The following is a 23,846-nucleotide window of genomic DNA, read 5'->3' as shown; positions in this document are numbered from 1 at the left end:
AATAGTGGCGGTGCTTAGATAATGGCCACGCGCGGCTTCCCCGGTTTGGGGGCCATCGGGTTAAACAACACCTTAGCCTTACAACCTTTCTAAACACACCTTACCATATTCGGCTCTTCATCTTCTTGCTCATATTTTTGCTTTCATGCTGTGTGGTCTTAACGACCTCAACCCGAATTTCGGAGCATAGTCTCGCTTCAACTCTACGGTCGCCATGAAGGGCTGGCTCCAGACCTTGGGCTTGACGGCCCTATTAGCAAGCTATGCGCTTGCTAACGATGCCGAACTGGTATGTTCCTATGTTTACAGTCCATTCAATTGATTACTGTCAGGGGCTAACTTTGTTCTGCAGAAATCTGATGATGCGCACCGACAACGATGCTCAGGGATGTACAGTCGCAAGGCTTGGGGAGGAGATGTTGACCCCTTCATTTTGGTGAAATTTACCAAGTCGGAATCCCAGGAAAGTGATCCTTTGGCTAGTTTGGTGATCTTTGAATGGTCCGACGAGGGATTGATTGGCCAGTACGCAGCCGATGATGCTGAGGTATGTCTGTCAACTCCTTGGAAACAACCGACGTGGCTAATCATTGAGGTTAGGTCAAGGAAACAATCTGCGATGCCTCCAACGTTGAGGCAAATATCTGTACTCAAGAACAGCTCGGCTCTTTTGTTCTCGCTAGCAATGCCACCGACACCTCGAAAAGCCCCATCATCTCGAAAGCAATCCACCTAAACAATCCCGACGCCGTGAAATACCCCGTCAGAAAGACTGGATTCTACTGCGTGAGCACGTATGCATACTCCGGTCAGGACTACAAAGCGGTGGTTACCTTCCGAAACTCATACGGCGAGCTTCCCGCTGCACAAATCGCAAAGCTTCCATTTTATGGGGCCTTGACGATCGTGTACGCTGTTATTGGAGCGTATGTGACTTCTTGAATCGATGGACTCGATAGGTTTTGGGGTAGACGCTGACGCATAATCCTAGATTCTGGGCCTTCCTTTACGTGCAAAACCGTTATGACATATGTACGTTGAGTGGCCTTCTGCTATCCGAGCCATGCTAACTGAATAGTGCCCGTCCAAAACTATATCACTGCAATTTTGGTATTCCTGATTGTCGAGCAGCTGATGACCTGGGGATTCTACGGTAAGAGGCAGCGACCTATTTCTTGTTTGACTCCATCTGACTTTTCTAGAATACCAAAACCGTCATGGTCTAAATGCCGGCGCAAAGGCACTCATGGTCATTGTGGCAGTACTCAATGCGGGCAGAAATGCTTTTTCTTTCTTCCTCCTCCTAATTGTCTGCATGGGCTACGGCGTGGTGAAGCATTCATTGGGCCGAACCATGATATACGTTCGCATCTTGGCCATTGGTCACTTCGTGTTCGCAGTCATCTACTCAGTTGCTAGTCTTTCGATCACCCCCGATAGCGCTGGTCCTCTGGTGCTTCTGATTGTCCTGCCCCTTGCCGGAACATTGACGGCTTTCTACGTGTGGACCTTGAATTCTCTAAACGCGACGATGAAGGACCTTATCGATAGAAAGCAAAAGACCAAGGCGATGATGTACAAGAAGCTGTGGTGGTGTATTCTCGGCAGCATCATTGTGATCTTCGGTTTCTTCTTTATCAATTCGTTCGCTTTCGCTGGACGCAGTGACGCCAGCTTTGTGCCTGAGCACTGGAAAGCGAGATGGTTCGTTCTGGACGGCTGGCTAAATCTAGTTTACCTGTTCGATATCGGATTTGTGGCTTATCTATGGCGACCAACTGTCAACAACCGCCGCTTCGCCATGAGTGATGAGGTATGGAACCGTTCCGTAAATAACCACGAGAAAAGTCGAGGTACTAATATTTCTTACAGCTTGCTCAAGACGACGATGGATTCGAGATTCGATCATTCGGCAGTGGGTTGGATGAAGAAGATGCCTATGATGCTCCCCGGATTATCCTGGCAGCTCAGCCGCCGAGGGCCGTCGGGATCTTTCCCCAGTTCCTCCCAAGCCCTTCTCCTCCTCGGCACCCCGCCATCGTGAGTCGCTCGACGAAGAGACAATATTCGCAGTGGGTGAAGAGGATGGTGAGAGGTGGTCCGAGGATGAAGAGTCGCCTCGCAATTCAAGCGAGAGACAGAGACTCACCAGCAAAGACAAGGATTAGACTGAACATTCACTCATTGTTTCTTTTTTATTGCGGTTGTTATTCTTGATTAGTGTAAAAGCCGATCAGGACCGGACATCTGGTAAATTGATGGGGTTGTCATTTCACTTAATGTACAACCTGCCTCTCTAGGGCAAGGATGCAAGCATGTCATGGCGTTGGTCTTTCACACTTATGTCGAATACTTAGTTCTCCTAGCTCATTTTTAGTCATATTATTGGCTTATACATGTTTCTTAGCTACCTACCTACCTAGGTAGGTACGTGCTTGATTTCCTCTGCCACTTCTTGGCTTTACCTTTCCGCTTTAGTGAGCGCCCCTATGCAACACGCTAGTCCAATCACGTGCAACCCTCCTCTTTAGATGGCCTCGTCCCGTCAAAAAGAATTCACAACGGTGACATTCCAAAGAAGTTGCTAGTTATGTCAGCCAGGCTTATGCCTGGTTTGTCAGGCCAGGCATCATTGTTTGCTAGCTATATTAGCTAGCCTGGATCTGTCAGAGAATCAATCTCTTCCTTCTTTCTCACTCTCCCCTTCTGGCTATGCCAGATCAGAAGTTAGCTTTTCTGAGACGACACTAAAGTTAGAGAGGGACATCGCTTGGTGGATCAATGGATCAAAGGGCGAAGTGAGAGTGGGGATCACTATCGACATCAAAAGAGGATCTCACTCCATTGAAATCAAATCCTGGACACCAGAATTGGACCCATCACTACGCAATATCCATGTCACAGCAGGTGGTCGCCAGGTTATCGATAGGCACATCGAAAATCCACCGCCACCTCGAATGACTCAAAGGGCGAAGTGAGAATGGGAATCACTATCGACATCAAAAGAGGGTCTCACTCCATTGAAATCAAATCCTAGACACCAGAATTGGACCCATCACTACGCAATATCCATGTCACAGCAGGTGGTCGCCAGGTTATCGATAGGCACATCGAAATCCACCGCCACCTCGAATGACTCAGAGAATTCTCATTACGAGAGGGAGAGATGGCTCAAGCCCTACGGTTAAAGGAGGGCCCTTGACTATACCATTTCACACTCTGCTATTGGACAAGCCAAGACAAGGCGAGGGTGATCTCGTGTTCACAGCGGGAATGATGTTACATGATTTGGCAGAACGTATCTGGAATGACAAGGAATCAGAAGGCTTCGGAAGATGGCTGTTCGCCACTAGTGGCATTGCTTGGCTCGTACTTATTCTCCTCGCTTTGGCATCTGTGGCCTTATTGGCTTTGTTTATCGGTTGAAGTATAAATTCAGCAGCATGCGCAGCCTGATCCGTCTCCCGTCGTCGTTCAAGAAGGTCTCACTATAATTCATTTCCTGCATTGCCACTGTCGGCTACTTCCCTCTGCTGAGCGCACGTGCCCTTGTTCCAGAGCAGCGGGTGACGGTGGACTCTGTGCTTGCCTCAGGATATGGGGAGGCCAAGGCTGTCTGCGAGGAAATTTGGAACAGACGCTCAATCAACATCCCGGCCTGTTCCCGGCCATGACCTGCGCGGATAGGACAAATTGCTGGCTCCACCACGAGCGGATACTGGAACCCTAGCAAGCATTTGTCATTTTTAATTAAATCGTCGCATACTATTCACACGCTGCCTGCTTTTACAGGGGGAAGCTCTTGTTACTTCCTCCTTACATTACACAGAAAAGCATCTGCTAACAAGTTCCTCTTCTTGATTCATAGAAACCCTCCTGGTGTCCCTCTACCGACGTAGCCACCATACCGTCGGAGCTGCTCCTCGGGGATCACGTCCCCCATCCTATCTATCACGTCGAGAATCCCTCGTGGCAGCCGTGGGGTGAAATGATAGGGATGCTGGGCGTTCTGAGTACGAAACGGTTTCTTACGAAGACTGGATGGCACTGGTGAAAAACCACCCTGGTCCTGTGGGGAATGAGAATCCAGCTGCTTTGATTATTGACTTCTTGGAGACGCATTTTGTGCGGATATCCTGCTGGGGCCTGGTTCTGGATACCACTCATGCCGCCGAGCACTTCCCAACTCTGGCAAATCAGAGAGCGGTGGACTCCCATCTGGTTCAAAATTACATTCAAAGTTGGAAGGAGTTCGGGGTTTTAAATTGAGATCAGTGTTCATTTCTACGGAAATGCCAAAATTCCCCAGGGAGATATTTCTGAATGTGGGAGCTTGAAATAATAGTTTACAGGTTACATGTCTCCTATGATGCCTCGACTTTTGCCAAGTAACGTTCTATCGGGGTTAGTATAATTCACACATATGTAGGTAGTTCGTAAAGTGCGGTACGTACTTGCGGCCACCCATCTCATGCCCAGATAACCCAGTAGGTCTTTCAAGGGTCGGATCGACGGCTCCGGATCGACACACCCGGATACCCTGGAATCACCAAGACACACCATAGCGGCCTTGTATATGCAATGAGGGAGAAACACGGACAAAGTCATCATCTCAACCGGGGGAGAGACTTCCGCGCCACGCGCAATCTCGTGAACAAGGGACTTGAGGATATTAATTGATGTGCGGATACAACACTCATTGTCGGGGATATTCATGTGAGATCCAACTTCGAGGGTTTCGAGCATGGCACTAGTCAGCAGCGTTGGGATTAGTCACTTGTTTCTGAACTTGTGCTGCGCAGCGTTACCTTCTACATAGTGCCAATGCGCTATCCGACAGAGGATGCGGCGGGTCCGAATCATCGCTTTGGAAGGTCACCAGAAACAAGGTTAGAGATTTGAGAATCTGGACCGCCTCGACGGTATCAAAAAGGGGGTTCGATTGGGTCGTATGGATATGAACGAGCACCCGATCCAAGAGCTGGGATGCGTGTGCCAGCCTAGTGAATGAATCCACGTTTACCTTCGCCCAATCTTCAGATCCCTATTTTCGGAGTTATTCTCAGATAGAGTCGAGTGAGTGGTTGGCAGCAGCCAGTCGGTTCAGTCACTCACCGCGGCTATGGGTTGATCACTATGAGTATTGGGTGCTTGGCAATTCTCCAGCGAGACGTATCTACCATGGGCTCTTGCTTCAGTATGAATTTCATTTGGTGTGCATACTTAGGGGTTAGATCTGACCTATTAGTGATAGTAATGCCCCGCCAAGTCTGTTGCGCCTCCTCGGCTTTCCGTGAGTCCTGAAAGGCCTTGGTCAGGTCCTCGCTGGTGGCATTGATCCCTAAGGAGACTGCGGCGCGCATATTGGCTGCAGCGGAGATATATGCGGAAGGATACATGGCATGACCAATCTCGAAGACCGTTAGGAGTAGTCGGCTCTGCAGCATTTCCAGCGAATTCGTCCCCATCGCCTCAAGAAGAGCTACAAAGCTCTTGATAGAAGCATACATTGATAGGGTCGAGAGAGGAAGCTCTCCCCCCACAGGTCCCTTACAAACGAGGGTCATACAGAGGGTCAACAGGCTTAAGTCGGATGGTGCACTGGCCGTCTGGACGCGTATGTTTGATAACCGGATATTATAAGAGGGCTCCGATATGATAGGGAACCAGGTATGTACAGTCCGGAAATAAATGGCTGCGGCGGCCTGCACTTGCAGTCCATCGCCCACGTTTGATGAGACCTGAACTTCAAGGGTATGACGCAGGTTGGAAGGGGTCAAGTCGGCCCAACCTGGTATGGGCAGCAGACGAGGGGCTTCAACTGGAAGGAAATAGTCACAATTCTTATTCAATCTATATTTGATCAGCATGCATCGCCTATAATTCTAGGCGACTACGCACCTTTTACAAAGGGTACAGCAGGGAAGGATCTTGTCACATTTCCGTTTCTGTCTCCGGCAGCGAACACAGGCCTGATCGGCTGACATGGTTGCGGATGCGGATGCGGGTGCGGGTGCGGGGTGCGCAGGTTACCTACCTACCTTCCAAGGTTGGTAGGTAGCCACTTTAATAACCAGGCACGGAGACCTCGGGATAAGTGGCACTCCCAAGGTTCTGTACCAAGCCTAATTTGGTTTAGATCCCGCACCCGCATCCGCACCCGCATCTCCACAACATGATCGTACCTACCTGGGTACATACGTATCTAGGTATGTAGAGGCACATTGATCTTTATATATTACCAAGGTCTGCATAATATGCTGTCAAGGCAACTCTTTCAGTATCTCCAATAGATTCCCTTTTACAGCCATGGAGGGGATTCGCAAAGTTGCCATTGCAGGGGTATGTCAAATAATCATTCTCCTGTCGTACACAGGACTTATAGACTACCTAGTATGTTTAGGCTTCCGGGGCCCTGGGCTCCCCTATCTTTAACGCACTTCTCGAAAGTGAACTCTTCAATGTGACTGTTTTGGCACGCCAGTCATCTCAAGCACAATTCCCGGCGTCTATTAAGGTAGTTCGCGTGGATTACAACTCTGTCCCAGACCTGACAGCGGCTCTGACTGGCCAGGATGCCGTCGTCTCTGCCCTAACAACCAGTGCCATGGAGGCACAGATCCCACTGATTGAGGCCGCAGTGAAAGCTGGAGTGAGGAGATTCCTTCCCTCTGAGTTCTGTGCCAACATTGGCAATCCCGAGGCGGCCAGTTTGCCTGTCTACCACTCCAAGCTCGCGATACATGAGGTCATCCAACAACAGGCTCGAGACCATCCTCATTTTACATATACTTTAATTCGCAACGGGCCTTTCCTCGACTGGAGCATGGCCTATGGTTTCTTTTTCAGCCTCGATGGAGGGTCGACTCCCTTCTACGACGGCGGGGACCGTCCGTTCAGTACATCCACCTTGGCCACGATTGGCCGGGCTGTGGTGGAGGTCCTGCGTCACTCGGAAGAGACACGAAATAGAGCGGTCTTTGTTCAAGACCTCGTCACCACCCAGCGAAAGATGCTGGCCATTGCTCAGAAGGTTGCGCCGGATCGCAAATGGACCCCGAATGATACGAGCACCGCCGACATGGAGACCATGGCGCGGGACAAATACGCGAACGGGATGATCGACCTGGCAGCCTCGATGGGATTCTTTTGTCGCTCGGTTATTGGGGACGGGTACGGGGGAGAGTTCCAGGAGGTGGACAATGAACTACTCGGCATACCGTCGAAGACGGATGCTGATATGGAGGAATTAATCCGGGGAGTACTTTCCGGACAGAAATCTACTTAGTGAGCCTGACTCTGAGCGCCCTCATAAAAGCGGCAGCAGATAGGAAAGCCGCACCTGGCAGATGAAATCAAGTACGTATAGCTACCTACTATGTAGGCACAACCACTCTCAAATACGTCTCCACAAGCCAATAAGATTCAATATTGCTTCAAGTGTACAGTTCGTCGTAGCCACAGATTATCTGTGGTTAGTACGGGATGAACTTATCCCGAATCCGAATCCAAAACACAAATCCCCTTTTGTCCTTTACAATGTACCCAGAGCCCCGTTCTCTGGTTTTCGCTGCCTAGTATTTCCTCGCCCCACTACAATAACTATGGGTTTCGATCATGCTGAAAAGAAATACGAACAGAAGGCTGCTGCTTGGAACCTTTGGTGGCGCCGGAGCCCAGAAACTCTGTCTATGCTGCTTGCTAAGAAGCATCGACCTGGTGAAGCTATATCTGCGTGTCTATGGAAAAGTGGTGCTTTCAATATATGCTATCAGGTCAGATATGAAAATGGGCCAGATGTCATCGTTCGTTTCGCTGCCCTCGGAAGGGCTATTCTCCGCAGGGAGAAAGTCCAAATTGAAGTTGCAGCAATAAAGTATATACGCAAGACCACTTGAATCAATGTTCCTGAAGTGTTCGGCTCCGGTAATGGTGTCTGCAAATTTACCCGAAGAAGTCTTCCCCTCCCACACCTTCAGGTCAGCCACAGACTACTTCCAGACGCTTGCTTTGCAGCATCTCTCCCATCTCCGACTACAGCAACGAGATGCTGTCAGTACCAATTTTTGGAAGTCTTGAGCGACCATGAAAGCAGGCTGATAGAACAACAACTCCTCTCTGAGTCACAGAGCCTGTCTCCACGGATGAAAGACTTCATGGAGACGGGTCTATCTTAGGTCTGCTTAGCAGCAAGATACAGCTCGATGTTCGATGGGATCTATTGGACATTCATCGATCATCGATACTATGGAACCTTTACTTCTCGTGCTGGCCGTGTACGGCTTTGGGGCCAAGAACAACAGCAAGAAATGAACGAACTTGTGAGGATCACGACTAACCAGTACACTAAGGATGAGAATTTTGAGGATTACTATCCAATTGACAAGCTCTTGAATTATAACTATGTATTCATCTCGGATTATGTTGTGCTTTGGTCCAATAAATGGTACATCGGCAAAACTACCTGAGTCATTGATTCCCACACGTTCAACATTCAACAGTTTAGAGCGTTTGGTGTAGCACCATATCCAATTATTTTACCAATAATCTGATATATTTGGCCTAATATCCGAGATATCATGCTAAGACCGTTATGAAGTTTCTTTTTGCATGTGTCGTCCAATGTTCTTAGTGTTATAACTAGAACATTCGGACGATTTTTGAGTCATCCAGAAGAGCCTCATGTGGAGTCCTAATCTCTTACTTCCTATATAAATTGATTTATTCCAATATTGCTAACGTTTCCATGACAAGGACCTTCCAAGGTTGGAATGTTTTGCCATACTACCAACATTGACCCTTCCGATAAAAGCATTCTTATCGCACCTGCCCCGCATACACGCAAAACAGCTCCAACTCCCAAAAACCACAGACAACCCCACCACGCACCACACCTACATATGCGAGGCAGTATCACCATCTTAAAACATCGCATGCATACAACCCGTGTCTGAGCATACACAATGGCACCGCATACACATCCCCACGTCTCCGAAACCCCTTCCTCCACTTCCGACAAAGAAAGCGACAATGACAACGCAAGCACAGACACCGCGAAACCAGAGTCCCAAGCAACAGAACCCAGCTCTAGGACTAGCACAGCCCTCTCAGCCCAGCTGAACCAAGAATGTAAACATTTACTCTCCCAGATCGACACGTACCAATCCCTCCTCGCGTCCACGCTGCGGAACCCACAGCTCGTCGAGGTGCGCCAATTCCGCTCCAGCGTAGCCTCTGAGCTGAAAATGCTAGAGAAGCTAGGCCGGCAGATTGAGGAGGCAATTGGAGACACAACACTAGGGCCAGAAACGAGTCAAATGGAAGATGGGGTGACGGTGTCGCGTGACCCTGATTTGGAGATGCGGTTGGTGCATGCGCTTCGCTCGTCGAATTTGCCGTTCTACCAGGCTGTCTGGAGAATCGCGAGCGGGTCTTGTTCTGGGTTGGTTGCGCTGGGGAAGAGGTTTTACTGGGATGGGGAGACGAAGGCGTCGGAGAGGAAGAGTGCCAGTGGAAAGGGGAAGGGGAAGGATGGTCCTGCTCAGCCGGAGAAAAAGCCTAACAAAGATAAGCGCAAGAGTGTGTTTGTGGATATTGTGGCGGATGATGGGGAGGAGTGGGTGAAGGTGTCTACTATCTCGGAGAATCGGCTTCTGTTCGAGATGGCGAAGAAGGGCTGGGAGGGTGATAGTGATAAAGACGAGTGGTCTGATGGGGGTAAAGGGCGGACTGTTTTGCGGAATTTTGATGAGGATGAGGATGATGATGATGATGAGTTGGAGCTCATTAAGTTGGCTCGGGATCTAAGGAAGGCGTCTGATGCTACGCGCGTTAGATATAGACATCCTCGGCTACGGGTTGTTATACCTAAGATTGAAGAGGGAAGTGTTCCTGAAATTGACGCTGTCTTGAACGAGATGCGGAGCTATGGTATTCAGGTTGACTGCCAGGGGAGTCTGCCAGCGGAGACTCGCACCGGGCTAGCCCATCTCCTGCCTCAACCATTCAAAAACTTCACTTCGACTCTGAATGTCGACTGCACTTTACTTCTTGCCTTGGTGTCTGACTTGTCTCACATCAAGGACATTCCGCTATCCCCCCATTTCCATAGAGCCATCGTTCGACAAATAGAAGTGGAGCGGGAAAAACCACTGCTCACTTCGGAGCTCTGGCCCGCTATGGATGGCCGTGAGCTCGTATCCACCACAGAGGCTGCAGTGCGCTTCCAGGAAATTGTCGAAACCATTGGGACAGAGACGGAGAAGAGCCGGACTCGCATGTTGCTGGGAGATCCACCATACGAACAATTTGATCGTGAAGCTATTCTCCAGAAGTTCCAAGAATTGTCTGATTACCAGGTGCCCGCAGATTGGAAACTCCCCATCAAAGTGGTTGAAGCCCAGCAAGTGATCGATGCGGCCAAAACACAGGGTAAACTTCATCCAGTGGTACATGAAGTCGGGAAAGGCCTGTCGGATATCAACTATAGCGTGTTTTTGTACGGTTGGGTAACCGGTTTGACGACCATTTCCAGCAATCGCACAATCGACAAGCAAATCGAAGTCACCATCGAGGAAAATCGGGAAGGCGATGACAGCCTAGGAGGCCCTGACGTTTGGATCTGTGACACAGCACGAAGTTTGGTGGGCAAAGACAAAGATCGAAAAGCATAAGCATACAGGTTCGGTCATCTGCTAGACGAGAATAGAAAGCGCTTTTCTTGACCTTGACAATTTGTGAACACGGTGCCATTATTCCGCAGGGCACCCACTCATACAGTGTATTTGTAGACAGTGATTGGCTGAGATTTTGAGACAAAATCGGAGATCTGGTCATTTTCATCGTGTCACCAGATTTTATTTACTTCTCTGAAGATTTGCCGTGGTCGTCGGGGGCATAGAAGATAATTTCCTTGTCGGCACTGGCGATCATGTTGTAACGCGGGTTGTACTCCACCATGGCCGCGCAGCTCGGAGCAGACAGCCTGGCCGAAGGCTGGAGTGTAAGGTCCCCCCCGCCAACCTGTCCCAAGTCCCACACGAGCATACCGTGCTGCTCCCCATTGCCCCCAATAACATATCTACCATCGGGAGAGAAACAAGCGTCGCCTTGTCCGAGAGGCTTGCCAGTCGTGGACACTGGAGCAGCACGACCAGACGCTCCACTCTTGCCGGCCAGGAAGGCCTTGAGTGTACCATCAAAGGCATCTAGAACAAAGTGGCCATGGTAGTCTGTTCCAACCATCAAATATTTTCCATCGTTGGAGAACTCCAATCGGGTCCATGCTCGTCCCCGCGTCGACGGTGTGAATCTCTCCTCGTATGGCGCGAGGTCGAAGGTGGAGAAGGGCGATTTGTCAAAATTGCGGAAGTCATAGAGAAGCACTGCAGCTGTTGATTGAGACGCGATTGCAATGACTGTACCTGAAGGATCAAAGGCAGCAAGGTATGGGGTCGCAAGGTTAAGCTTTCCCTGCGCATTCCTCGAATTCAGGTCCCACAATGTCACAGTATCATCCTTGGAACAGGACATAAAGGCGTCGCTTGCAGGGGATTGAGCTAGGCAAGTGACTTGGTCGTTATTGCCAGTGAAATATCGTATGTATCCCTCGTTGTGGAGGTCCAATAACCGCAGATTATCTGTAAATGGTGAGCTAGATAGCTAAAGGCAAGGCGATGCAGTCACATACTATCAATCTTGGTACTCGCATGGAGAACCTGGCGAGAATGATGGGTGAATCTCGCAAGGTGAACACCGTATTTCTTGCTGGCGACAGATTTGTTGAATTTGCCTTCTTTCACGTCATAAACATGCATACTGTCATCGTTGCCGGCGCCGATTAGAACGTCACCCTGGTCGTCAAAGTCCAAAGAAGTCACATATTTGGACGGGTCCTTTTTACACGGGTGAAAACCCTACATGACAGCCTTATCAGAGAGCGCCATGATTACAATATCCACGTGAACCTACCTTGGATGGGCGGAACGTGTCAATAATGTCCGAGATTTTCTGCGACTTGAGGGGAGCTTGGGCGGGCGGACCCTGCTGAGGTGTTGATTGGCCTTCAGTCATGGCGGTGTGGTGGGTGAAAGTGAGAGGTTACGGAGAATATGTGTATTATAGAGAGAAATTGGCAGAATGTAAATAAAAACAAAAGGTGAAGACAATGTGAGAATGAGGAAAGAGCTGCCTGACAGCCTTGGAAGCTCCGACGTGAAGCTCCGCGACTGGGCTTTTTTGCGCGCCTCACCGCCTCACCGCCTCGGCTGACATAAAAACTCTGGGGGGCCGACGCCGGAGGGCCCTGGCTGAATTGACCAATGAGCGCTTACCCGACTCCCTGTTCGCCGCATGTAAGCTTTTATGTCCACGGTTATCTCAGGGCGCATATTGACTCAACCCCTTCAATATCTGGTCCTAGGTGAAAATATTGTGCATTCCTTCATATTTCTCACCCATACTTCCAGATTGTGACTTGGCTATACAGCTTCGATAACTTGCACATATCCTGTTGAATCTCCGCTACTGGCCGCACTCATTTCATCCTGCGGGTCCGATCTTCCTCCGCTAACCGACACACCTGAGCAAGCATCACACAGTCAAAGGATCACATATAAAGGAATATGTCTACTACTGGAGGGTATGTCGTATCTCTGCGCGGGTGTACAAAGCCTATGCTAACAGCAATTGTGGTGGAATAGCGCGTTCATTGCAGGTGGCATTGCAGCATGCGGTGCGGTCACTGTCACCCATAGTTTCGAGACGGTCAAGATCCGGTTGGTTTCCTAATACTCCAGATTTGCCGCCATTACTGACAGTTGTGACTGGCCACAAGGCTTCAACTGCAAGGAGAATTGCAGACCAAGAATCAGGCAGTGAAGATGTACAAGGGCCCGTTGCACGGCATCAAAGTCATTTTGCAAAATGAAGGGCCGCGGGGTCTGTTCCGGGGTATTGGATCTGCTGTATGTGATGTCCCCTCGAAAACTGCATATAGAGTCATATCAAGCTAACATCTGGGTTATGTAGTATATCTACCAGGTCTTGCTTAATGGCTGCCGTCTGGGCTTCTACGAACCTATCCGCTCGAACCTCACAACTGCTGTATACAATGACCCCAAAGTCCAGTCCCTCGCTGCCAATGTCATCGCAGGAGCTGCTTCAGGTGTTATTGGTGCCGCAGCGGGGTCGCCTTTCTTCCTTGTGAAGACCCGTCTTCAGTCCTACTCACCGCTCCTCCCCGTCGGCACTCAGCACAACTATAAGAACTCGTTTGATGGCCTTAGCAAGATCTACAAGGGCGAGGGCATCAAGGGCATCTACCGTGGTGTCGGTGCTGCTATGATCCGCACGAGTTTCGGTAGTGCCGTGCAGCTCCCCACATACTTCTTTGCCAAGCGCCGTCTGACCCGCCACCTGGGTATGGAGGAGGGTCCTGCTTTGCATCTGGCCAGTAGCGCAGCTTCTGGCTTCGTTGTGTGCTGCTTCATGCACCCCCCTGGTATGTTATCTCGAACACGTGCTATATGTTCTTGGCTGACTTCTCCCTAGACACGATCATGGCTCGCATGTACAACCAGACAGGTAACCTGTACGGTGGTGTGTTTGATTGCTTGCTCAAGACTATCCGCACCGAGGGCCCCCTTGCCATTTACAAGGGCTTCTTCGCCCATCTCGCCCGCATCCTTCCCCACACCGTAAGTGACAGGAGTTAAGCTTTGCTTTAGCATTCGTGAACTAACCCCGCCTCTAGATCTTGACTCTGAGTTTGGCCGAGCAGACTAACAAGCTGATGCGCCGTGTCGAGGACCGGATCCTGCCCGACTCCTTCCGTGAGGGAATCTAAGCAACCTATGGGATATATTTTGAAGGGATCTTTCTCGTGAGATCCATTACCAATGTCTGCATTGCCTGGCTGGGGTTTCTTTTGGAATGTTCCGTGCCGCACAATTGCTTTGGATTGGGCATATATATGGCGTTTGGTAGAGTAACCTGTTGATTTCAGGATTAGAGGGTCTGTACATATTGTTCACATATCGCAAGCATTGGAAATATTTTGGATATGTCCCCTGGCATTACTCCGTATTAGGCCTCACAACCTCACAATCGGTTTCCCCGGCACAGATCGCGAAACACGAGAACGCGCTAGCACGTGGTGATGCAAGGCACTTCCCTGTTGCTCCCAGTAGTCCACTAGACTAGTGGTATGTGGAACCGATGCACCGAGAGCTCAAACTTAGCAGGTGGATATATCTTGATGGGGACTTGCAAGGGATTACTCGCCACATTGCATTCAACCCTTGGAAACAGTGTCAATATACCGTAGAACATAGACGACCTTGGTCCCTGTTACTCCGCAGATATATCCGAATGCAACTTGAATACGTAAATTAGTCCAACAAAGACCCCTAACGTTAAAATACTGCGTGGCTGCCTAGGTGTGACGCAGCTAAGATGATCGGCACTTTCTTTTTCCCTTGCGGATCCACTCCCAGAAATTTCCTGATGGGGTAAAAGGCAAAGAGATCCTTCATTCATGGGACTTGACAGGAGCTGCCACATGTTACTCGCCTTGTTTATGCTATGGACTATATACCTATACATTATTGTCGAGACTAACGGATGAAAAACAACCCTTGGAGCATGTTAACACAGCAGATGGAACGCGTGTGGGGAGCTGAACGCACCCTTACGCCATGGAAATTCCGGAAATTGGGCTATAAATTGACGAATGAGATGCTAATGCCTAGATCTAGACCAATAACGAAACCAATTACATCCGTAAATCCGGATTGTTTTCCCAGTCGCGTCGCGTGTTTTTGTGGATTCTCCGGCTTATCTGATCGTGATCAATAGTGGGGACCGAAAATTGGACACGCGTGAGTGTCGATGTCTTAGGTTGTAGGCTTATGGAGGTAGCAGCGTGGTAATTGCTGTATTCAATGTTAGATATTGGTGTTCATTATTATCGGAATTGAGTGTCAAGGATTCAAGACTGATATAGATACAGATGTAGATAAGATCGGAATCTACAGAATCTACAAAATCTACTCCGTACAGAACTCCATGACATGCACAAGAATGGAGCTGGAATGGAGCACGGCCAAGGACTATCCTTTCGGATGTTGCTGGGATCCAAGTGGCATGAGAAAAGAATTGCCCAATTAGGAAAGAAGGGCTGGGGGAAAACCTTGGAAGACGCGCCGAATGTTACCTAATCAGTGCGCGGTGTCACGTGCGACGTGACTTAGCCCGTCGCGCTAAAGAGAAATCGGCAGTACTTAATCGAGTTTCTCTTCCCTCGTCCAACTCCAAATTTCCCATCCCAAATCTCAAAGCTTCGTCTCATTATTACTTGCTTCGCTGTCTTTTGTTCATTGTTTCTGACATAATATTCCCACACACTTGTTCCAATGGCCGCTCAAGTCACTCCCTCCAAGCAGGTACGTGATGTCACGCTTCTTGCCTCTTGCCTCTTCGCGTCAAGACGCGTCGTGGAGTTCATTTGGGCTAACATTTCCTCTTTCTTAGGCTGCTTCCTCCCTCGAGAACCTCAAGATGAACGATTCGCCTGTTAAGAAGCTCGACTTCCAGTCGGGTGGCAAGGAGAACGCGTCTCTCAAACCCGTCGACACCCCCATTGAGAAGCCTACCGAGAAGGCCCTCGAGAACAAGCCTCTTACCGTTAAGGAGCTTGAAGCCACAGAGCCCCTGCTCCAGGAGAACCCCCACCGTTTTGTCATGTTCCCTATCAAGTACCACGAGGTAAGTCACATCGACGCGTTTCACGCGTAAAGTGGATATCGCGAAGGATGTCCTGCCAACATGAACATCAAGCTAACCATACCTCTCATTTTCACAGATCTGGCAAATGTACAAGAAGGCCGAAGCCTCATTCTGGACCGCTGAGGAGATTGATCTCTCCAAGGATCTTCACGACTGGCACAACCGCCTGAACGACGATGAGCGTTACTTCATCTCCCACGTCCTGGCCTTCTTCGCGGCCTCCGACGGTATTGTCAACGAGAACCTCGTTGAGCGTTTCAGTGCAGAGGTCCAGGTCCCCGAGGCCCGTTGCTTCTACGGCTTCCAGATAATGATGGAGAACATCCACTCCGAGACCTACTCCCTGCTCATCGACACCTATATCAAGGAGCCCAAGCAGCGTACCTACCTCTTTGATGCCATTGATACTAGTAAGTGCTTCACCCATTGACTTTATGGCTTTCAATTGTCTAACATGGCATTTAGTTCCCTGCATTACCAAGAAGGCCAACTGGGCCATCCGCTGGATCAACGACCGTGAATCAACCTTCGCTTCGCGTCTGGTTGCCTTCGCCGCTGTCGAGGGTATCTTCTTCTCTGGCTCATTCGCTTCCATCTTCTGGCTGAAGAAGCGTGGCCTGATGCCTGGTCTCACTTTCTCCAACGAGCTGATCTCTCGTGACGAGGGTCTCCACACTGACTTCGCTTGTCTGCTGTTCTCTCACATGAACCACCGCCCCGATCCCAAGGTTGTTGAGGAAATCATTGTCGAGGCCGTTGGCATCGAGCAGGAGTTCTTGACTGACGCTCTTCCCTGCGCTCTGCTTGGCATGAACTCCAAGCTGATGTGCCAGTACATTGAGTTCGTCGCTGACCGCCTGCTGGTGGCCCTTGGCAACAAGAAGTACTACAACTCTGCCAATCCCTTCGACTTCATGGAGTCCATCTCTCTGGCCGGCAAGACCAACTTCTTCGAGAAGCGTGTCGGTGACTACCAGAAGGCTGGTGTCATGGCCAGCACCAAGCAGGAGGTCAACGCAGATGGCGAGAAGGTCGTAAGCGACGGTCTCAACTTCGATGAGGACTTCTAGACGATGTCCTTCTCTCTTCCCTCTTGTGTTGTTTTATACCCTCTCCCCTTTCACGTGATATTATGCTTTTCTTATTCTGTTTATTTTATTGATTGACGCAATTTTCGTTTGAAGGCTCGCATGGGAATGGCGTTTTCTTGTTTTTTCCTGGTCTATCCTGGACTGGCGTCCATGGATTAACGGCGGATTCTCTGTATCTAGATCTTCGAATCACTTCTCCAATGTGTCTGGATATGTTTTTAGATGTAGATAACGCCAATGATCCTTTTAAATACACGCCATCAATTGACCGGTCTCTGTTGAAACTCCACTTGATCCACAAGAACATCCGTCGATTGCATAGCCAGCCCGGCCTCAAGAAACCGGTATCCCAGTCCCGATATCAAAAGCCTTCACTCCCACATCTATGAATGCATCATAAAAAGTAACAAGCGAAAAGAAGCATAAGAAACAAACCAATGAATCCCATTCAAAAGAACCCAGTTAATTTACCGCTTCCCCTTCCCACCCTTCTTCTTCCCCTTCGCACTCTGTCCTTGACCCTGTCCTTGAACTTGACCCTGCGCCTTACCAGCAACCGGCGCAACCTCCTCAACCGGAGCAGGAGCATCAGTCATCTCCACATCCGCGCCGGCAGCAGGCACCGCAGCCGATAACCCCAAACCCGCTACATCAGCACCGGCAGCCAGCTTGCCCAGACTCGTAATCAGACGGCCGACTTCCTGCGCCTTGTTTGTGCGGTAGTGCAGACAGATCCCGGTAGTTGGGTTGAATGTTTTCAGGGTGAGGGTTGCTGTTGCGGCGGATGGGGGTGCGGGTGTGGTGGAGGGAGCATCGGTGGGTTTGGCGGCGTCTTTTCGGACTTGCGATTTGTAGGCTCGCTTTAGGTTTCCTCGTCGGTTCGTGGGGAAGTTGTATTTTGTTACTATCCGGGTCTGGGGGGGATTGGTTGTTAGTTTGGTGGGATTGGATTTGGGATTGGGGTTTGCGGTTTCATTGTTGCCCGCTGTGGGGGACGCGGTGTGGAAGATTGCATGACGTTGGGATGGCAGGTGCTGGTGGAGTGCTTACTGTGTCTGGGTACGCTTGTAATAACTGCGCTGACTGTTCCAGGTAGGCCTGGGAGGTGGGTAGGTAGGGCATTTTGGAGTGGTGGTGAGCGTCTGTAGAGCTCGCGGTTTTGGGTTGGGAGGTGTGGTGGGATGCGCAGGTTGGTGGGTGGCTCTTTTGGTGTCGCGGGGAATGTTCAGAATGGAATGTCGCAGATCAAAAGGAGGTATTTCCTGAGATTTAGGGCTCGAGGGAGGAATTGGTTGGGAGAGTTGGTGGATGAAGAGAGTGTGGAGGTGTTATCAGTGTGCTGGCGGCTTTTTCCATGTCTTGGCATCAATATGGTTCACTCCGCAATTTTATACTTGTACACTTGGAGATGGCCTTCACTGAGTAGAACACATCCTAATCATAGTTACTTATTCTAATATGTCAAGGTTCATTATTTCGGGCCTATTAAAGTACGATTATTGGCACTAAACAAGAGCGAGGGTCAAGGCTCTACCTTCAACCATACTTCATTAGGTTTAACCAATTTGGGAAGAAAGAAAATGATGTGAAAATTCCCCCGAAAGTCATGTAGTGCATATGTGAGGGATATCTTAGGCCCATATACAATGTATGCTTCGAAGGCAGAAGCCTATCCTGTCATAGGGTTTACCAGGTCCGCAACAATTTCGAGTATCATGACTCACATAACTAGACCATTCCAGGTAATGGATGGAAAGTTAGTGATGTATAGAGAGATATATCGTCTTCTTCCAAAGCTGTTTCATCGAAATTTCATTTTATTTCATCAACTATCGCCGTGTTGCCTATCAACGACACGATCAACAACCTTGGAACCACCATGGATGGTGTCAGCGACTACCAGCTTCCTCAAATTCCCGGCCCTCCACAACTGGGAAACTTCGCAAAACTGCCCCTTGAACTCCGTCTGTTGATATGGGAGTACCTCTTCTGCAAAATATATACAACCCCCCATGTCTTATCCATTCTACGTTGCAGCCGCTACCTCTACCAAGAGATAGCAGACCACCTTTACAGAGGGATGAGACATGAAATCCAAATTCCGTTCACCGATAACAGCCTCAAGTGGCTATACGTCCGCTTGAGTTCTAAGAATATGTCAGCTAAATGGCGGGGACTAAAGAACTTCAAAGCTGTCCGAGGATACCTTCATAACTTTCCTCATACAAGAATTGAAGAAAAAGAGATCTTCGTCAATACTATACTGCCCTCCCACAAAGGCCGGCGGCAAACCAACCGACTAGAGCAGAAAGTTAATCGACTTGTCGACATATTGAACGCTGCACCTGTTGCCCCGACAGCAGTGTGGATTATCTACTAGAAGAAAAACCGCCGAAGAACATCAATTACACCAGCGAGATACCCCTCCTTTACAAGTTTGAGATGACCCATTTTATGTTCCTTTCCAGCTATCACTGTCGGATATCACTAGGTCTTTCTGGTATGGTAAATAAACAAGAGTTGGCAGATCTCTCCAGAGGATGATGGATTGAACGAAGCGGGTTGTGTGACTAAATAACTTGAGAATTATCAGAGGATTCAAGAAATCCGATTATGGATTATCAAATGTCAAATACCAACTGGCTGCATCATTTCCGATTATGGAACTTGGCTGCACACAGCACTTCAGATGTACCGATGTAGTTAGGGCTATAAGTCAGTATACGCAGGAAACACTTGGGAGATGCATGAGCCACAAGAAGAATTCAAGGACACTCTGTGAGATACAAGAAACTATTAAAACCCGCATGAATATTCTCGTGTTTCGCAAACAAGGCGTAGTTAGGTATATAACCACCTAGACATCTCCATCCTGGTAGCAGAAGCCTTCTTTCCCAGACTTCCAACTAGCATAACACTCTCAAAAACAAACTCCAAACACAACCACACTAGTATGTGCAGCACGACGCGAGATCTAATCCGATGCTGCTGGCGGTAAGCATTGACGAGATGTACGATGCCGTTGTCACCATGTCCTTCCAGGATGAGGCTGCGTGGAGCAGGTCTGTCTTGCGTTGGATACAACATAGTCTTTTCAAGGATATTTCCATCTCTCGTCTCTCATTGCATCTGATATTGTACACACCCTGTTATCAAGGCCTAACAAAATGTACACGTTAAACAAAACATATCGACATCATAACAACATAGAACAAACAAAAGCCAACACACCCTCCAATAGGTATCCAAGATCCAAGATGCCGAAACAAAAACGCCAAACCCTATCATACATCCGGAAATCATAGATCGTAGATCGTAGATCATACATGCACTACGTCCATAAATGAAAGAAGAAGACTCAAGAAACAGGCCGATGACACTCCGAACAAATAAGCTTCTGTTTCCCATCCCTCCCTTTAACACTGCGGAAACTCGTTCCACGACAATTATCACACTTGAGCACATCTTCCTCCGCATCACCAGTCGAAGAGGTATAGTCGCTGCTCAAAAAGCTACCTCCTGAAACACTCATCTTGCGCTCTCGCGGGATTCTCCCCGGACTGAGCAAATCATTCGATTTCCGGGACTGCATGGCCAGCGCATCGTGCGTGATCTTGTTCCAGTACGCGTAGCTGTGGTCGCCCTGTAACCATAGCGGGTTGTCTTGTGCTTTGCCGCTAGTTACGATGTCTGCGGATGAGATGGGTTTTGAGGGTTGGGTTTTTGAGTTTGAGGCGGTTGCATGGTCGTTGTTTCCATTTGCCCGGCTCACGTCTTCGCTTGTGCGGTTGCTGTCCGGCCGGGGTCGATGTGGTGATGGGGGGTGGGGATGTAGTGAAGACGGATAGTGATTCGTTGGGGCCGAGACTTGAAGGTCGGGAGGAGGCTAGTCTGGAAACCGCTGGGCGGTGTTGGGGGGAGGGGGTGCGGGTTCGGAAGCCGGAGCGGGAGCCTTCGGTGCTGGAGCGGCCGTGGCGTATGACCGAGTTGCGCCATGAGACGATGCGCTCGGAGGGGGGTCTTGTGGGAAGATTCCTTTCCGATTGAGGAAGCGATGCTGCGGCGTGCGGAGCTGGAGCGTTTGAGGATCCGTCGTGAGATGGTGGAGTTGGCGTCCCAGTTCTCGTAGCGTCGTTTTTGATACGCGCAGTCTTGCCGGAGGACTTTGATCTTGCCGGAGTAATCGGCGATCACGATTATCTCTCCATCTGGGTGCTTGGATCGCGCGAGGTACGAGGGTGATTCGTGGGCCATTCTGCTGACGATGGATAGGCGAGGTGCTGATGCAGAGCGCTTGTGGGGGTTTCCATTATCTTTGTCTGGGCCAGTTTTCTTTGAAGGGTCTGTTGATTCTGGACCCATCAGGGCTACCGGGGGTGGGTTGCAAATATCGTAGATTGGGTCTTCGGATAGCGCCAGGAGCTGTTTCGTTGGAACCGGGGCCATAATCGCAGCCGTTACCATGGCAGACTGTGTCTCGAATACCTCCACGGCCTGCTTTTCAGAATCTCGTTGTACAGACCCAATTGGCCATACGTATGCCCTGCGATCCTCGCTTCCACATATGATGTACTTGCCATCATTCGTGAACGTAGCTCTGATTTGGCTACAGGTGTTCTCGTTACCGCGGAATTTGGCCTCCAATGAGCGATCGTTGAAGTCGTACAACCTGATGCGGGAGTCGTTGCTGGTAACCAGTAATTTGATATCACGCTCAGTATCGTCCTTAGCATCGTCCTTGGGAACCATCATTGTATCGATTCCAGTGATTTTACTACCTTTAGCGTTGCGCCCACGGGCCGATCGTACATGGATCTGGGCTGACACCTTTAGTCCCTCGGTGTCATAGATGTTAAGCATGCCATTCAAACATCCGGCAATGGAATATCGGCCATCTGGAGTGAATGCCACTGCGGTAATCATATCGGGCACAGCAGTCACAAAAGCCACGCTCTTATCTGGGATACTCCACAGCCGCAGTTTCGTATCGAGAGATCCAGCAAGGAAAAATCGGTCGTCACGCGGGTGAAACTGGATCGAAGTCACAAAATCACTGTGCTGGAAACAGCAAAGACATTCCGGTCGAGAGATATGCCATAGTCGCACTGTCTTGTCCATTGACGACGAGAGAAGGAAGTTGTTCTGGCTCACAGGTCAGCACGGCCGTTTCCCATCGAGTTGAATGCTTTGAGCATGCATACTTTACTCCAGCTCAGGTCTAATATACTTCCCGTGTGTCCCTCATACACCTGAACGGGCACCGGCTGGAATACAGGCGCCTTCAAGCCGGAAGTATCTTGTGCGTCTACTGGTGTTGCCTCTTCGTCCCCATTGGCATCCTCGCGCTCCTCCGGGGTAGCGATAACAGTCCATACTCGGACCTTCCGGTCCTGGCCAGCAGCCGCGAGATATTTACCATCTTTAGAGAACATCAGTGCCCAGACAGCCTTCCCAGTGTGATCGCCATTCTGCCGAGAGGTCGAGGACGTAGATACCCGTCTATCTGCGGGTTTGGGCGATGGGCCGCTGCCCTGCAGTTCCTGGGCCAGAAACACACGGTTGAACGTTTTATCTTTTTTGTAATGGGCTCGCACCTTCAAATATTTGGACGGAGCAGGATGTCGAGGTATGAATCCAATTGGATGCGAAGTGTCCACGGACATGCGGTGCGCCTCAGATTCCGAGGTCTCATCTTCTGCCTCTGACGGCTGATCTTTTTTCTTGGTTCCAATGATTCGGCTGAGGAAGGAAACGCCTTTTCTGTAGTCGAAAAAGAACAAACCACGGGTCAGTCGCTGGTAATATAATGTATATGTTGCCGCGAGTATCCTGGGGATGGATCTTCTCAAGTGGACTATGCGGGGGAGGCGCAAAGAAACCCCCCGGCACACAAGTGTCGGCGACACAAACCGTCGGCGTGACTGGTGTTTCCAAGGCAGGCTGACACATTTTAAAAACTCACTTCTTCTCTTTGGGAGGTTTTGAAGGCAATGCATCTCCCCGTGTCGGGCTTGGCTCTGGCTGGCTGTAGTCGGAGCCCACGGCCTCTGCTTCGTAGGACGCTCTTCCCAGCAATTTCAGGGGAATGGATTTTTGGGTATTGGTGCGTTGGATGATGTGCTACAATCGTGACGGAGCACGGCCCTCCTGTCAGCGCTGCTCCTGCATCTCCGTATCTGCATCTCAAATGCGAGTTGCACAAAAACAAAACAAGCACATGATCGGACCGAGGGAAGGGCCAAATTCGGTGTTGCGGGGTCTGCGTGAGAGCTGAGAGCTGAGAGCTTACCTGCGATAACGGATCTATAGCACTTGACTCGGTCTTCTCGTGAGGGGTATTCGAGGTCGAATCTCGTAAAGAGCTACCAATGACCGAGCGTCTGGAATTCCGAGCATCTTGCAGACTATGGGTCGAGCCCGAGGGGACATCCGATGTGGCTGAACCTGATAGTTCAGTCAGTCTTTTCTGGGTGATTGTCATGTTTTGTTCTTTTTGGCGCGTGATAGGGACAGCCCAGAACCAGTGGCCAGTGGCGCATTGGAGTTATGCAGGCCAGACCAGATTCAAATTTCAAACTCCAGCTTGGAAATTCATCAAGATTGGGGGATTCATAGTCCAAAATCCAAAATCCAAAATGCGACTTACCGGGGAATGTCGAGGTGCCGAGGGGGTTCGAATCGGTTATCGCGGGGCTTGTCGCGACTCGTAGTTGTAGATTGTTTCCCTCCGCCATGTGTGTAGTCGCATGGGGGGTAAGAGATCATATACAAGTAGAGATGTACAGTGTTCACGAAGACTTCCGAAATAAAAAATTAAAAGAAAAAGTAAAGTAAAGCGGCAAAGACCGGATAACCGCTTTGGATGACATCAAATTGGGGCGATGAAGGTGGAGACTTGGACCCTCCGTTGCTTGTCATTTGCTTAATGGGGAATTTTATATGCAAGTATATAAAAATGGATATGTAGAC

The 23,846-nt window shown here is 49.7% G+C and overlaps 10 protein-coding genes across 10 annotated transcripts; 6 read left to right on the top strand and 4 right to left on the bottom strand.

Annotated features, from left to right (window-relative positions):
• Positions 1-214: 214 nt before the first annotated feature.
• N7489_001016 (uncharacterized protein) lies at positions 215-2,168 on the top strand (the record flags this gene model as incomplete). The annotated part of the gene is made up of 8 exons (XM_056706771.1): positions 215-289; positions 353-547; positions 601-926; positions 992-1,032; positions 1,079-1,153; positions 1,203-1,813; positions 1,873-1,915; positions 1,972-2,168. The coding sequence occupies 8 exons, from the start codon at positions 215-217 to the stop codon at positions 2,166-2,168; spliced, it is 1,563 nt and encodes a 520-aa protein (XP_056571073.1).
• A 2,196-nt stretch (positions 2,169-4,364) lies between these two features.
• N7489_001015 (uncharacterized protein) lies at positions 4,365-5,987 on the bottom strand (the record flags this gene model as incomplete). Its single annotated transcript, XM_056706770.1, has 6 exons — positions 4,365-4,396; positions 4,455-4,750; positions 4,809-5,044; positions 5,116-5,176; positions 5,224-5,853; positions 5,902-5,987. 6 exons carry the CDS (start codon positions 5,985-5,987, stop codon positions 4,365-4,367), a joined length of 1,341 nt encoding a protein of 446 aa, XP_056571072.1.
• Positions 5,988-6,309: 322 nt separating this feature from the next.
• N7489_001014 (aromatic alcohol reductase) lies at positions 6,310-7,458 on the top strand (the record flags this gene model as incomplete). Its single annotated transcript, XM_056706769.1, has 3 exons — positions 6,310-6,342; positions 6,404-7,173; positions 7,449-7,458. 3 exons carry the CDS (start codon positions 6,310-6,312, stop codon positions 7,456-7,458), a joined length of 813 nt encoding a protein of 270 aa, XP_056571071.1.
• Positions 7,459-7,902: 444 nt separating this feature from the next.
• Positions 7,903-8,177, top strand: N7489_001013 (uncharacterized protein; the record flags this gene model as incomplete). The annotated part of the gene is given in 2 exon segments (XM_056706768.1): positions 7,903-7,979; positions 7,991-8,177. 2 exon segments carry the CDS (start codon positions 7,903-7,905, stop codon positions 8,175-8,177), a joined length of 264 nt encoding a protein of 87 aa, XP_056571070.1.
• Positions 8,178-8,963: 786 nt separating this feature from the next.
• N7489_001012 (uncharacterized protein) lies at positions 8,964-10,673 on the top strand (the record flags this gene model as incomplete). Its single annotated transcript, XM_056706767.1, has 1 exon — positions 8,964-10,673. The coding sequence occupies one exon, from the start codon at positions 8,964-8,966 to the stop codon at positions 10,671-10,673; it is 1,710 nt and encodes a 569-aa protein (XP_056571069.1).
• Positions 10,674-10,860: 187 nt separating this feature from the next.
• N7489_001011 (WD-repeat containing protein SWD2) lies at positions 10,861-12,072 on the bottom strand (the record flags this gene model as incomplete). The annotated part of the gene is made up of 3 exons (XM_056706766.1): positions 10,861-11,639; positions 11,690-11,915; positions 11,971-12,072. 3 exons carry the CDS (start codon positions 12,070-12,072, stop codon positions 10,861-10,863), a joined length of 1,107 nt encoding a protein of 368 aa, XP_056571068.1.
• Positions 12,073-12,623: 551 nt separating this feature from the next.
• Positions 12,624-13,846, top strand: N7489_001010 (putative mitochondrial oxaloacetate transporter (Oac); the record flags this gene model as incomplete). The annotated part of the gene is made up of 6 exons (XM_056706765.1): positions 12,624-12,640; positions 12,702-12,776; positions 12,836-12,965; positions 13,030-13,501; positions 13,552-13,697; positions 13,754-13,846. 6 exons carry the CDS (start codon positions 12,624-12,626, stop codon positions 13,844-13,846), a joined length of 933 nt encoding a protein of 310 aa, XP_056571067.1.
• Positions 13,847-15,413: 1,567 nt separating this feature from the next.
• On the top strand, positions 15,414-16,856 carry N7489_001009 (ribonucleotide-diphosphate reductase subunit RNR2; the record flags this gene model as incomplete). Its single annotated transcript, XM_056706764.1, has 4 exons — positions 15,414-15,443; positions 15,532-15,765; positions 15,863-16,196; positions 16,252-16,856. 4 exons carry the CDS (start codon positions 15,414-15,416, stop codon positions 16,854-16,856), a joined length of 1,203 nt encoding a protein of 400 aa, XP_056571066.1.
• Positions 16,857-17,344: 488 nt separating this feature from the next.
• N7489_001008 (SRP9/SRP21 family protein) lies at positions 17,345-17,999 on the bottom strand (the record flags this gene model as incomplete). Its single annotated transcript, XM_056706763.1, has 2 exons — positions 17,345-17,791; positions 17,928-17,999. The coding sequence occupies 2 exons, from the start codon at positions 17,997-17,999 to the stop codon at positions 17,345-17,347; spliced, it is 519 nt and encodes a 172-aa protein (XP_056571065.1).
• A 2,236-nt stretch (positions 18,000-20,235) lies between these two features.
• N7489_001007 (WD40 repeat domain-containing protein) lies at positions 20,236-23,611 on the bottom strand (the record flags this gene model as incomplete). The annotated part of the gene is made up of 6 exons (XM_056706762.1): positions 20,236-20,554; positions 20,650-22,019; positions 22,079-22,637; positions 22,840-22,997; positions 23,167-23,315; positions 23,524-23,611. The coding sequence occupies 6 exons, from the start codon at positions 23,609-23,611 to the stop codon at positions 20,236-20,238; spliced, it is 2,643 nt and encodes an 880-aa protein (XP_056571064.1).
• Positions 23,612-23,846: the final 235 nt, after the last annotated feature.

Source organism: Penicillium chrysogenum, assembly GCF_028827035.1.
Source record: "Penicillium chrysogenum strain IBT 35668 chromosome Unknown utg000001l_segment0_segment0, whole genome shotgun sequence".
In the NCBI taxonomy this organism is placed as follows: Eukaryota; Fungi; Ascomycota; class Eurotiomycetes; order Eurotiales; family Aspergillaceae; genus Penicillium; species Penicillium chrysogenum.
Note: the sequence above shows the minus strand (reverse complement) of the source record. Positions and strands in the feature narration are given on the sequence as shown.